The 15,925-nt window shown below is 35.8% G+C and overlaps 1 protein-coding gene across 1 annotated transcript in view; it reads right to left on the bottom strand.

Moving 5' to 3' along the window:
• The window catches only part of RHPN1 (rhophilin Rho GTPase binding protein 1), a 284,175-nt gene that overhangs the window by 27,255 nt on the left and 240,995 nt on the right, over positions 1-15,925 (bottom strand). The window contains exons 11-13 of the mRNA XM_053715422.1: positions 5,591-5,710; positions 3,893-4,087; positions 340-416 (exon numbers count right to left, since the gene is read on the bottom strand). Of these exons, the coding sequence (XP_053571397.1) occupies positions 340-416; positions 3,893-4,087; positions 5,591-5,710 (392 nt within the window). The remainder of the gene's footprint in view (positions 1-339; positions 417-3,892; positions 4,088-5,590; positions 5,711-15,925) is intronic.

Here is a 15,925-nt window from a genome sequence, read left to right as displayed (position 1 = left end):
GACTGTTGTCTTTAAAAGCAAATCAATGTCTTAAAGCAAAATCTATACTTAGTTTACATACATGTCCTATAAAGTAGTAATGGGTTTAAAGAGCAAAGAAAAGGGGTTCCAGCTCAAATCTTCACAAGACCCACTAACCCCAGAATATAAAGTTGTCAAGATATGCAAATAAACACATATCACTTGCTTACTCTTCAATTAAAGCAAGTAGGAAATAGGGGGGTTAAGTTACTTATTTAAATCAATCTTCTAAACCATGATTAAAATTTCTCATGTATCTATTCCCCCATATAAAAATACAATACTTTCTTAGCCTTCCATTGAAACTTTTACACTTACCAGCCGATAGAATAAATCCTTCACTTTCACTTTGGAAAAAAATGGTCTTTCTATTTCTGGTCTTTGATGTGTTTTTGCTAGAAAAAAAAACACAAATTCAAATGGTCAACCACAGCAAAAGACACAACATTGTCTAAAAATCTGTGCTCTGATGCTTATGTCCCCCAAAATTATACTGTATAGCTAAAACATACAGGAAGAGAACATCAGAATGCTCCTGGTAAGAAGAATCAGATATTGATTGGACTGTACATATTTTATTTAGACTTTTTTTTGCAAAAGATTAGGTATTAGTGGAGCACTGTAGCACCTCCTATCATTCTACTACAGTGCACTAATGTATAGTGCTGGACATCATATCTCATACAGTACAACACAAAACTAATGCAACTATAGTCACTCAAACCTATGTCTAAAGACAAAATGTCCTAAGTTAGCTCAGAATAAAAGGAACAACTATTTTGGAACTAATGTTCTACCATATATCTACTTTATGAGAAAATGATAGGAAGAATACTGGCTTCAATTCAAGTACCCTATTGTGTGTTCACAGTCTACCTTCTAGAGGCCACTTTTTATGACCTGTGTAGTGTTTCTAAAGAAGAATTTCCTTTACAAATCTGCTACAGGAATCATCCTGAGGAAGACTACATTTTAGAATTCAAGTGTTGGTCTATGTAAACAAGAAATAATGTAGCTGTCTTATTTTATCAGCTGGAGTCTTTCAAAGGTGAACTAGCAGAGACTGAGGCACCAGATACTGGAGATAAACTTGACATACTAGCATGGCTGTGGTACCCAACACCTTGGTCTCTATAGCCAAGCTGCACATCCTGATTTGCATGCGTTGTATGATAGACAACAGGAAAAAAACATGTATAAATGCACAGTAAACATAGAATTTGATGGCAGATAGGAACCACAAAGGCCCATCAAGTCTACCCATATTTCATGCTACTTATGGCTTAGAATAGCCTTATGCATGTCCCAGGCATTTTTTAACATTATTTTACAGTCCTTGTGTTTACAACATCTATTGAAAGTTTATTTTATGAATCCAAGTAATCATTTAGACAGTTTGCTTTTTGTTTATTTCCTTCTGCTACTCGACCATTATCAGTCTTGAGTCTTACTAGCTCTTCCTTAGTTTTTCTCTTTTCACTGATATATCTAAAGAAGGTTTTGTCCCCATTTTTTACCGACTTCTTCTTCTGAATGAGCTTTAGCCTTTCTGATTAACTGCTTTGTCATTTTTTTGCTGGGGTTTACATTTTTTCCTATCTTCATCTGAGCTGGTGTATTTGAATTTTTTTTTAATAAACTGTCTTTTTTTGTCTTTGCTGCATGTGCTACTTTTCTTGAAAACCATACTGGTTTTCTTTTTCTTTAGCTGTCCTACTCTCTCGCCTCCTTTAGCTATGAGCATTGCCTGATCCACTAGTTTGTAAAACAGAATATGGACTGAGCCAAGAAGATTTTTTGCAAATTTTGTGCCTGTGCTGTGGCACCTTCAGATGATAGTTACTCCTCAGTTAATAGGCCATACTGCAAATTCAGAGCCATCTTCTGAATAGGATTCTCATTTACAGTTTATTTGTTTTAATAGTGGAAGAAACCGTCTGGAAGTAGTTAATTGTTAATTGCTATCCACTCTTAAATTCCCTCTTCTACCTTATATAAACAGCTTCTTTAATTGGGTCATTTGAACCTTTAACGCATATAAACCCAGTACAACTACACAAAGCATTTGAGTTAATCCCAATGTTACAGGCTTCCCTGTTTAAACCTTTTTTGTGTATAAATCCTTTTATATATAGGAAGCAGTCTTTTAGACATATAGGACTCCTTAGTTTTGTCATAAAGGGTTTTAATACAAAATGGAATTTCTGGAAGCAGTCAACTATGATTGCTTCTTGTGATACATTGTATAAATGAATCAGGATGGACAACACTATATTTAAAGGAAATTCAAAAATATCAAGTTTGCATTAGAGTAACTTGTGTAGTATGGCTTTAGCACCACGCCCAAAGAGGTGCATCATGCATATGTCAATCGCCCAAAGAGGTGCATCATGCATATGTCAATCGCCCAAAGAGGTGCATCATGCATATGTCAATCGCCCAAAGAGGTGCATCATGCATATGTCAATCACCCAAAGAAGTGCATCATGCATATGTCAATTACCAACACTATCCTGATCAGAAACTTCAGTGTGTTTCTGATCCTATGCGAGTATTTAGATATGCCTAACCAATTCACAAGGGATAAATGCATAAGCTCAGTTTCCATTGCTATTGTAGACTGTGTAAACTGATAGTAACATAAAACTTGCAGAGAAACTTTAATAGAAATATTTGCTGTTACCACCAGTTTTCACAGCTTACAACAGCAATGGAAACTAGGTCATAGTAAGCAAATGACACTAACAAATAACAAAAGTGAGCATGTCATTTTTACATTAGAATGCCACTTAAAGACAATTGGGTCAAAATTCTGTATTTATATTCTGTACGAACAATCACCAAATTAAGCTTTGTATAGTACTGGATTTCAGGGAGAGACAAAACTGCTTTCCTAAAGTAATTTCATGAGTATGTAGAAGATTTTGTTTCTAAGACCAACATATTAATACAAAAATGTTGACTATGAACTTGCGGCGCTGTTATTCACAGCTTAATGTGCAATATCTGACTGAAAGTATTTACTACATTCAATATAAAAAGGAAATCATAAAAAAATGTTGGTACAGCGGTGGAACAATGTTTTTCTAGGTCCCCCAGTAATTGTTGTTATTGGCACTTCAGCCCCTAGACACCCCCCCCCCCCCTCCGTCGCCTGGACTGCAGCAGAGCAGCCTTGCAAGATGTGCTGTGCACACAGGTTTCTCTGTAGCCAACCTCTGCTCCCTGCCACTGGTCTCCAGCAGGTGATGTGGCCCTGCAGTGACTGTCCAGGGCCTGTCTCTTACCTGTGGGCCAGGATTTCCGCCACTGCAGACACTTCATATAAAACACTTGCAAGTAAAGAATTTTCCCATCAAAAAAATCCATATGTAAAAGAAGTCCATCAAAAATACAGTTCATTTTCTGTTAACACCCGGTTCACATAAATTGGCAAAATAAGGATACTATTCCTTTACTTGCAAGTGTTTTATATGAAGTGTTTTTTATGATTGCCTTTTTATATTGAATGTATATTAATAAATCATAATCAATATTTTTGTGTTAAATTGCATTTTTTTTTGGGGGGGGGGGGATATAGAGGAGGTTTTCCTATGATTGGTGGCATTGTAGAATACTTATAATAGCAGAGTGATCTGTTGTTGTACACCCAGACCAACATAGCAAATATGCTTGGGTTTGATATATTGCCAACACTGCAAATAACCAATGATCCCAGAATCTGTGTGTGATATTCAGTGCTGGGTGCTCACGATTCATATTTTAGCCTGTGGATTGTGAGGCTGCTAATTTGATTTGGAAACCCTAGTTCATATCTCTTTCCCCAGACTTATAAAACAGGTCATACTCAGATATATATGTGTGTACTTACGCTGTATGTCTGGGGCTTCTCCAGTCTCAAAAAAATCTTCTTCGTGATCAATATCAGAGTATTTGCTGAGAGACCTCTTGTGAGCTAAGTGAAGCACTTCCTGAAGAATGTCCATCTTTCTCAGAATCTTGCACAGACCGTGAATCCTCATTGCCTCCTCGTGCTTCATGATGGCTTTTTTTAAATGGGCTTTGCCTTCAAGCAAAAGAACATTTCAGGGAAGATTAAACAACTTTCAGATACTTTTTTCGACAACTAAACACTATCTAAATGTAGTGAACAAGCAAACTGTAACCACAAACAGACACAAAATATATTGCTCACATAAAGTGTTGGAACTGGACATTTATGGCACAACATAGAATGTTACAATACAAGGGTTAGGGCAAAGTCATGCAAACTCTTGGCTGTCAGAGAGGACAAAAGTGTGGTGTTGCAAAAGCCATTTCTGGTTGCTATGGGATCAATATTAGCACTATGAAATAAATGTGCGTAAAACATCCCAAATGTTGAGGTTTTGTGACATTAAATCAGGATATCATTTTTCAGTTCTAAAGGTTTCACGGACAGCTGTTTAATAAACAGACACAAGATGGCAGTATTTCCTATAACTGATGTTTGTTATTGTTAAAGGAACATAACATTCCTTTATGGACAAAAAAAGCCTATAGCAACCTGACTTTATTACAAAATCAACACGTTTCTGTGAGTAAAATAACTTGTATGACAGTAAATGTAAAGCTGTAAAGCTTTGTATGTGATACACTAGGGCAGTGATAGCTAAAATTTGCACCCTGTTGTTTCAAACGACATTTCCCATGATGCTCAACTAAAATGCAGAGTGCCTAAGCATCATGGGAAATGTATTTTCAAAACATCTGGAAAGCCAAGGTTAGCCATCACTGCACTAGGGTGAATAGATCTGAGGGGTGGGGGTGTTGGCACTTTATTGACCGCACACAACATACTCAAAACAAAAAATAATCATTTTTAGGCTAGGTTTTGGTTACAGAATGTCAAACCATTTATTTTAAAGGAAATAATATCTGCCATTACTAACTACTTCACATGCACCATTGCAGAAAACCTACAGATAACATTATATAACAACAGGCATAATCAACTGTTATTCCTACTAATCCTAACTGGTGATTTGTTTAAGTTGGTTATGCAGAAGACTCCATCTATGTATGGCCCTTTTTATTTTATTTCTTCTAGCTCTCACTCATCCTAACACATTAGTAGTTATTAACCATTAACTCACAGTGTAATCTATTTGCTGTTCAACTATCTCTCTCTCAGCTTTTCAACTCTCTCCTTATGTTTAACTGCTCTCTCTCTGCAGATCAGCTTTGTCTCTGCTGCTCCACTATCTTTTTGCCCACAAGCCACCTTCCCCCATGCCCAATCAAACACCACCAAAAAGGTGCATAGACTTATCCTGCCAAAATTGTTACGCTTTCACCACTGCAGGATGCAGGGAACTGTAGTTCCCCTTGCTGCAGAGCTGCTAACAGCTGCAGATATCGCATAACATAGGGCTGAGATGGACATAAAAAATAATACAAGAGTAAGTGTTGAGCATACATAATTAGAAAAATTAAACAAACAGTCAAGATAAAAAATGGGACATTTGATCACCCTAGGATAAACCTTTCTACTAATAAACGAAATATAAATAGGAAAATTCCTTTTTACCAAGTTTCCGTCGCTCTTCTTGGTCTTGCAGTAAGAAGCATACAGTAGAACCTTCAGGCGCAGTCACGTGGAACTGAAGAAAGGACTTTTCATGTTCAATCATTTCAGCTTCAGACACAGCTGAGAAAAAGAGACTTTAAATCAACCTAATAAGAATTAGCAAGAACTAAATGTGATACTTAAGTATAGGCTTAATTCGTTAGCTTCCTCTGTCTTGTAGCTGATAACAGAATGCTTTTTTATCATAATCAGACAGATCAGCGCTATGTCTGCAAGTGATGGCGCCACAGGCTCAGCATGTTCAGCATCAAAACAAAATTACAGTTATGATATTTGCGTAAAACTGTGTCTCTAAACTTATGACATGCTAATTCATTATTTACAGACATATATACACTTATAGCAACATAAATACATATGCACACATATATAGACATAAATATAAGACCATTGAAGCACTTTGTAGCTTTATACAGTATTCATTTTTTAATAAAGGTTGTATTTACTGTAAATATTTTACATTCCAATGTTCTGCAAGTAGCAGAATATGTTCATTGTATTTCTAAATAGATATTCCTATATATATATATATATATATATATATATATATATATATATATATATATATATATATATATATATATATATATATATATATCTATACCTAATATAATCATGTATATATATTTATTTATTACCTTATTATTTATTTTACACACAGACACACGTATAGATCACCTGACCTCAGGCCTCCCCAACAGGTTAGGTTTCCAGGATTACCTTGGATGAGAGCAGGTAAAATAATGATGTTTACTAATAAGCTGATTATTTCACCTGTGCTTGAGTTCAGATATCCTCAAAATGTGGCCTTTGCAACTGATTATAGTATGCAGTATCATAAGATTTGCCAAATAGTGCAGAAAAACTTCAGATTATTGGCAGCTGACGATGCTTTAGTTGAGACGGTGGATAAGGGATGTAAATGCTCTTTTATGAAAGGAATATCCTTGGGCAACATTTTGGCAGCCACTCAACTAAAAAAGTTGCAAATGGATGACTCAAACTCTTGGCTACGGTTAAAGGGTGTATATAAATGCAGCAACCATACATGTAAGGCCTGTGAACATGTAATAGTTGGGGAAGGTTTCAAAAGTGAGGTCACGAACAAGATATACAAGCATAGCGGGTGTATGAATTGTAGAAGTAGATCTACAATATACCTAGCAGGCTGTACAGATTGTCACCTCCAATATGTAGGAATGACGTCAAGAGAAACACGTGTACGTATTAGAGAACACCTCTCGGATATCAAGGCCGGTGTATTGACTACCCCCCCTGGTCCAACATTTTAATAGGGTTCACAATAAACAAGCGATTAGTTTTAAGTGGACCATTATAGAAATAGTTAATATCAATCAAAGAGGGGGAGATAGAGATCAAGCACTGGCCAAGAGGGAGGTGTTCTGGATTTTTCATTTACAGACTAGATATCCGTCTGGATTAAATTCATTTTATGAATTTATTAATTTTTGGAATTGAATTGTATTTGACAGTTGAAAATATATATAGGCTAACTTTCCATTTATAATTTTTCTAAGCTCTGACCTGGGAATATTGTGAAAGATCTATTGTATTAGTTATATAGGATTTTTTTTAATTAGATAGTATGGGTAATGGATTAAAAAGATTATTCTTAACAATATTATTTGTGATCATATTGTAACCTAAGTGTATTCGATATACAGTGGATTGGGTTAATATTCACTGGCAATTTTATCTCTTGCATATTATACCATTTGTGACATAATAATAAGGACAATAATTATGTTCATTTGGGTTGTTACTAATAACATATTTTTAAGTGTGAAATGAAAATCATGCTGTATGCATCAACCTGTGTGTATTAGGAATGCTCAACTAATTGAATATTAGTAGCTGAACATGCCAAACAATTGTACAAGAGACGAAATATGAAAACGTTTTTTTCGGCAACTGAATGATGTAAACAAATCACATATAAGGTTAACTTGAGACAACTATGTTGCACTTTATCGTATACAGTGTCACATGTATTGCATTCATTTGAAGTACTGTCTAAGTAAGAACGTAGGGTTTACCTATTCTTGCTGTTTATGGTTAGGCAGACAAGCAATGAAGCAGTTAACACAACAATTGCACCTTAGCGAATCAGATGTTTGCTATCCTCTTAAAAAGCCCATTTGTGTGAGGGTGGTCAGAGAGCTATGAGTACGGCATTCCAGCCGAAACGCGTAAGCTTTGGACACTAAGGGCATGTTTTGTACCTGCACATGTAACCGCTCATAAACATTTTTACTGCAGCTCCGGACTTTGTGTTTACTTTAGGTTTCCAGGATTACCTTGGATGAGAGCAGGTAAATAATGATGATTACCAATAAGCTGATTATTTCACCTGTGCTTGAGTTCAGATATCCTCAAAATGTGTCCTGAGGACAGGTTTGAAAACCAATGATAGATATATATATATATATTAACAAAAAAACATAATTTATAGGTAGAAATATGGATTTATAAAAAAATAGAACATATTCTGTTATTTGAAGAACATTGGAATGTGAAATATTCATATTTTTATTCCGGGTTAGCGCACATGAGAATATGCGATTTGGTTTGTGCGTAAGATGGGTGTTTATTTCCCAACCCCCACACTTTTTTGCTCTATTGACTTATATGGGGGAATACGTGAATGCAAACGCAATATTCTAAATTCTGCTTTTTGCACTCATCGGGTTAGCACACGAGCAAAAATAGTTCACTCGTAATACGTGTGCAACCCGACAACAGCAAAAAGCTTACTTCTAGCGCAATTAACACTCGTGCAGAAGCATTAATTTGCACGCCACTTGTAATCTGACCCAAAATGGGAAATGAATCCTAAGGTAGATTTATCAACATTCTACTTTTCATCTTGTGTTAAATCTTATTCTCCCATATTCCCTTCCATATTACCAACTTAAACCTCTTATTATGCATCTTTATTCTATGCCGTGCATTAAGCTCTCGCCAGGTTCTCTAGCCCTATATCTAAACTGTGCCTAGTGAATACCCTAGTACATTTAATGGCTAGTATCCGCTGTCTACACAGCTACCCCAGCCACCCTACACTATATATAATAATATACCTGAAATGTTTAACTCTCCTCTTGTACTAATAAGCATCTCTGGCGAAACTCACACACTCAAGAAAACTTTCTCTAATACACGTCCATGTTCTCCCTAGGACCTATTTAATGGACACACCACTGAGCTAAAATGTGAGCCAATGTAAGGCTAAGATAAGCTATAATATATATCAATGTTTCTTGCACAAATTAGCACTATATCAGTTTATGTTAAATTCTGCAATTCATTTGTTCTTTGTATAGCTTAACTTACATTTATAAATAACATGCAAGAATATTGCAAAGTATTAATCTGCCCCCACCTGGCTACTTCATAATGCCACCCGGCTGGCAACATCTGTGTTTAAAGGGACAAGAAACCCCAAAATGTTCTTTCTTGATTTGGATAGAACATACAACTTTAAACAACTTGCCAATATACTTCTATTATCAAATATGCTTCATTATCTTGTTATCCTATGCTGAAAGAACAGCATTGCACTACTGAGAGCTAGCTGTACACATTTAGTTAGCCAATCACAAAAGACAAATGTGTGAAGGAACCAATCAGCAGCTAGCTTCCACTAGTGTAGGATATGTGCGTATTCTTTTTCAACAAGGGATACCAAGAGAACAAAGCACATTTGAAAATAGAAGTGAATTTAAAAGTGTCTTAAAATTACATAATCTATTTGAATCGTGCAAGTTTAATTAACACTGCACAGTAGGATTGCTTCTTATGTTTATAAACTGTATGATGGGATCAGTTATCTGGGGGACGCATCCTCTCTATTTACAATTATTATCTCATATACACTATTTAGTGACTTGTGCTATTACTATAAATTCTATAAAAAAGACTAATACAAAGTGATAGACTTAGCAATGATATAAATAACCTTCTGGATAGCAACAAGGGCCTCTTTGTAATGTTACACAATGTCCTGCATCTCTCTCCAGCAGCAAACAGGTTAAAACGGTGTTGCTCTGCGTTAACCTATTCCTAGCACTAAGTTAGTGTTTTCAGCGCAAACAGGAACAATCTCCTAGTGCCCTACATAGAGATGAATGCACACAAAGACATTTTGAATCATAAGCTTGGATTTCTCTCTTCTCAAGGATTTACAATGCTTTTCAAAGGGAGATTATTGGTGGGGTCACTGCTATGGACAATCACTATTATTGTGAAAGGGCTTAATATGAACTGGCAAAGACAAACTAATTAACCCAGGAAACAGCGAGCAATCAACTAGCAGATGGAGAGTAAATCAGAGCATTCCAGTCCTATATTAGCTAGAAATAAAGAAGGTAAATATTATATAAAACTAACACATTCACATTGAGCAATGTTTTTATATCTGAAGTTTTCATATAAACAGAGGCTGTTGCTGTATTGTCATTTGGTATAAAAGGGAACAGAAGATCATTTATCCGACCAGGAGAGGTAGGGTTAGTCAAACGATACACATTGCACAGAATCCACAACACAAGCACAATCATCACTCCCAAGTGTTCTTTAACCCCTTAATGACCGAGGACGTGCAGGGTACGTCCTCAAAAAAAAGGCAGTTAACGCCTGAGGACGTACCCTGCACGTCCTCGGTGTGGAAAGCAGCTGGAAGCGATCCTGCTCGCTTCCAGCTGCTTTCCGGTTATTGCAGTGATGCCTCGATATGGAGGCATCCTGCAATAACCATACATGGCCATCCGATGCAGAGAGAGCCACTCTGTGGCCCTCTCTGCACCGGACATCGATGGCCGGTATCGTTGGTGGGTGGGAGCCGAATTGGGAGGCGGGTGGGCGGCCATCGGTGTTGCGCGTGACGTCACGGGGGGCGGGATCGGGACCGTCGGGGGCGCGCACGGAACCGCTACACTACAGAAAAGTAAAAAAGTAAAAGTAAAAAAAAAATTAAATAAACTTTTTTTCAAAACCATCTAAGGGATCTGGAAGGGGTGGGGGGTTGGTCTTGGGGGAAAGCTACACTACAGAAAAGGGACATATTTTATTTAAAAAAAAGCATTTTTTTTCACTAAACTGGGTACTGGCAGACAGCTGCCAGTACCCAAGATGGCGCACATTAAGTCAGAGGGGGAGGGTTAGAGAGCTGTTTAGTGGGGGATCAGTGAGGTTGGGGGCTAAGGGGGATCCCTACACAGAAGCATATGTAAATATGCTAACAAAAAATGCACAAAAAAGCCCAAATATACCTTTTATTTTAGTACTGGCAGAGTTTCTGCCAGTACTTAAGATGGCGGGGACATTTGTGGGGTAGGGGAGGGAAGAGAGATGTTTGGGAGGGATCAGGGGGTCTGATGTTTCAGGTGGGAGGCTGATCTTTACACTAAAGCTAAAATTAACCCTGCAAGCTCCCTACAAGCTACCTAATTAACCCCTTCACTGCTAGCCATAATACACGTGTGATGCGCAGCGCCATTTAGCAGCATTCTAATTACCAAAAAGCAACTCCAAAGTCATATATGTCTGCTATTTCTGAACAAAGGGGATCCCAGAGAAGCATTTACAACCATTTGTGCCATAATTGCACAAGCTGTTTGTAAATTATTTCAGTGAGAAACCTAAAATTGTGAAAAATTTTACGTTTTTTTTTAATTTGATCGCATTTGGCGGTGAAATGGTGGCATGAAATATACCAAAATGGGCCTAGATCAATACTTGGGGTTGTCTACTACACTACACTAAAGCTAAAATTACCCCAAAAAGCTCCTTACATGCTCCCTAATTAACCCCTTCACTGCTGGGCATAATACACGTGTGGTGCGCAGTGGCATTTAGCGGCCTTCTAATTACCAAAAAGCAATGCCAAAGCCATATATGTCTGCTATTTCTGAACAAAGGGGATCCCAGAGAAGAATTTACAACCATTTATGCCATAATTGCACAAGCAGTATGTAAATAATTTCAGTGAGAAACTGAAAGTTTGTGAAAAAATTTGTGAAAAAGTGAACAATTTTTTGTATTTGATCGCATTTGGCGGTGAAATGGTGGCATGAAATATACCAAAATGGGCCTAGATCAATAATTTGGGATGTCTTCTAAAAAAAAATATATACTTGTCAAGAGTTAATCAGGGATTCCTGACAGATATTAGTGTTCTAATGTAACTAGCGTTAATTTTGAAAAAAAATGGTTTGAAAATAGCAAAGTGCTACTTGTATTTATGGCCCTATAAGTTACAAAAAAAGCAAAGAAGATGTAAACATTGGGTATTTCTAAACTCAGGACAAAATTTAGAAACAATTTAGCATGGGTGTTTTTTGGTGGTTGTAGATATGTAACAGATTTTGGGGTTCAAAGTTAGAAAAAGTGTGTTTTTTTCCATTTTTCCTCATATTTTATAATTTTTTTTATAGTAAATGATAAGATATGATGAAAATAATGGTATTTTTAGAAAGTCCATTTAATGGCGAGAAAAACGGTATATAATATGTGTGGGTACAGTAAATGAGTAAGAGGAAAATTTCAGCTAAACACAAACACCGCAGAAATGTAAAAATAGCCTTGGTCCCAAACGGACAGAAAATGGAAAAGTGCTCTGGTCACTAAGGGGTTAATAGTTTGCATTTGTCATTTTGTTGATACTTATTGATACATCTGTTTCTTCACAACCTGAGTAGAACCATATTTTAGAGAGTGTAAGTAAAAATCCTACAGTAATTATTAACTTCCCCAGAAGTCTTCCTCTCTCCATATATCCCTCCCCTACTGGGCAGCATTAGGTTACTGCACAAGTAGGTTTAAAAGAGTAAGGGGCGAGAGAGAAGTGACAAATAAATGGCACAAACATAGCAGATAGGGTCCTCAAATGTTCCACTATGAGTGTGAAAGTGATCTGAGTCCTGTTCTTGTAGAACCTTATTCAGGACTAGTGGGTGAGTAACAAAGATATGAGGGCAAATACTGAGGAAGTACGGTCTGCAACACCTCCCTACCAAATGCTGCTTAAAGAAAAAGGCTCACCTATAACTGTGTTAATACCATTAAAGGGACATAAAACCCAACATTACACCTATAACTGTGTTAATACCATTAAAGGGCCATACAACCAAAAATTACACCTATAACTGTGTTAATACCATTAAAGGGACATACAACCAAACATTACACCTATAACTGTGTTAATACCATTAAAGGGACATACAACCAAACATTACACCTATAACTGTGTTAATACCATTAAAGGGACATACAACCAAACATTACACCTATAACTGTGTTAATACCATTAAAGGGACATACAACCCAACATTACACCTATAACTGTGTTAATACCATTAAAGGGACATAAAATCCAACATTACACCTATAACTGTGATAATACCATTAAAGGGACATAAAACCAAACATTACACCTATAACTGTGTTAATACCATTAAAGGGACATACAACCCAACATTACACCTATAACTGTGTTAATACCATTAAAGGGACATACAACCCAACATTACACCTATAACTGTGTTAATACCATTAAAGGGACATAAAAGCCAACATTACACCTATAACTGTGTTAATACCATTAAAGGGACATAAAACCCAACATTACACCTATAACTGTGTTAATACCATTAAAGGGACATAAAAGCCAACATTACACCTATAACTGTGTTAATACCATTAAAGGGACATAAAAGCCAACATTACACCTATAACTGTGTTAATACCATTAAAGGGACATAAAAGCCAACATTACACCTATAACTGTGTTAATACCATTAAAGGGACATAAAAGCCAACATTACACCTATAACTGTGTTAATACCATTAAAGGGACATAAAAGCCAACATTACACCAATAACTGTGTTAATACCATTAAAGGGACATAAAAGCCAACATTACACCTATAACTGTGTTAATACCATTAAAGGGACATAAAAGCCAACATTACACCTATAACTGTGTTAATACCATTAAAGGGACATAAAACACAACATTACACCTATAACTGTGTTAATACCATTAAAGGGACATACAACCAAACATTACACCTATAACTGTGATAATACCATTAAAGGGACATACAACCAAACATTACACCTATAACTGTGTTAATACCATTAAAGGGACATAAAACCCAACATTACACCTATAACTGTGTTAATACCATTAAAGGGACATAAAACCCAACATTACACCTATAACTGTGTTAATACCATTAAAGGGACATAAAACCCAACATTACACCTATAACTGTGTTAATACCATTAAAGGGACATAAAACCAAACATTACACCTATAACTGTGTTAATACCATTAAAGGGACATAAAACCCAACATTACACCTATAACTGTGTTAATACCATTAAAGGGACATAAAACCCAACATTACACCTATAACTGTGTTAATACCATTAAAGGGACATAAAACCCAACATTACACCTATAACTGTGTTAATACCATTAAAGGGACATAAAACCAAACATTACACCTATAACTGTGTTAATACCATTAAAGGGACATACAACCAAACATTACACCTATAACTGTGATAATACCATTAAAGGGACATAAAACCCAACATTACACCTATAACTGTGTTAATACCATTAAAGGGACATAAAACCAAACATTACACCTATAACTGTGTTAATACCATTAAAGGGACATAAAACCAAACATTACACCTATAACTGTGTTAATACCATTAAAGGGACATACAACCAAACATTACACCTATAACTGTGTTAATACCATTAAAGGGACATAAAACCCAACATTACACCTATAACTGTGTTAATACCATTAAAGGGACATAAAACCAAACATTACACCTATAACTGTGTTAATACCATTAAAGGGACATAAAACCAAACATTACACCTATAACTGTGTTAATACCATTAAAGGGACATAAAACCCAACATTACACCTATAACTGTGTTAATATCATTAAAGGGACATAAAACCCAACATTACACCTATAACTGTGTTAATACCATTAAAGGGACATAAAACCAAACATTACACCTATAACTGTGTTAATACCATTAAAGGGACATAAAACCAACATTACACCTATAACTGTGTTAATACCATTAAAGGGCCATAAAACCAAACATTACACCTATAACTGTGTTAATACCATTAAAGGGACATAAAACCCAACATTACACCTATAACTGTGTTAATACCATTAAAGGGACATAAAACCAAACATTACACCTATAACTGTGTTAATGCCATTAAAGGGACATACAACCAAACATTACACCTATAACTGTGTTAATACCATTAAAGGGACATAAAACCAAACACTACACCTATAACTGTGTTAATACCATTAAAGGGACATACAACCAAACATTACACCTATAACTGTGTTAATGCCATTAAAGGGACATACAACCAAACATTACACCTATAACTGTGTTAATACCATTAAAGGGATATACAACCAAACATTACACCTATAACTGTGATAATACCATTAAAGGGACATACAACCAAACATTACACCTATAACTGTGATAATACCATTAAAGGGACATACAACCAAACATTACACCTATAACTGTGTTAATACCATTAAAGGGACATACAACCAAACATTACACCTATAACTGTGTTAATACCATTAAAGGGACATAAAACCCAACATTACACCTATAACTGTGTTAATACCATTAAAGGGACATAAAAGCCAACATTAGACCTATAACTGTGTTAATACCATTAAAGGGACATAAAAGCCAACATTAGACCTATAACTGTGTTAATACCATTAAAGGGACATAAAAGCCAACATTACACCTATAACTGTGTTAATACCATTAAAGGGACATAAAAGCCAACATTACACCTATAACTGTGTTAATACCATTAAAGGGACATAAAACCCAACATTACAACTATAACTGTGATAATACCATTAAAGGGACATAAAACCAAACATTACACCTATAACTGTGTTAATACCATTAAAGGGACATAAAACACAACATTACACCTATAACTGTGTTAATACCATTAAAGGGACATAAAACACAACATTACACCTATAAATGTGTTAATACCATTAAAGGGACAAAAAAACCAACATTACACCTATAACTGTGTTAATACCATTAAAGGGACATAAAACCCAACATTACACCTATAACTGTGTTAATACCATTAAAGGGACAAAAAAGCCAACATTACACCTATAACTGTGTTAATACCATTAAAGGGA

Source organism: Bombina bombina, chromosome 5, assembly GCF_027579735.1.
Source record: "Bombina bombina isolate aBomBom1 chromosome 5, aBomBom1.pri, whole genome shotgun sequence".
NCBI classification, from domain to species: Eukaryota; Metazoa; Chordata; class Amphibia; order Anura; family Bombinatoridae; genus Bombina; species Bombina bombina.
Note: the sequence above shows the minus strand (reverse complement) of the source record. Positions and strands in the feature narration are given on the sequence as shown.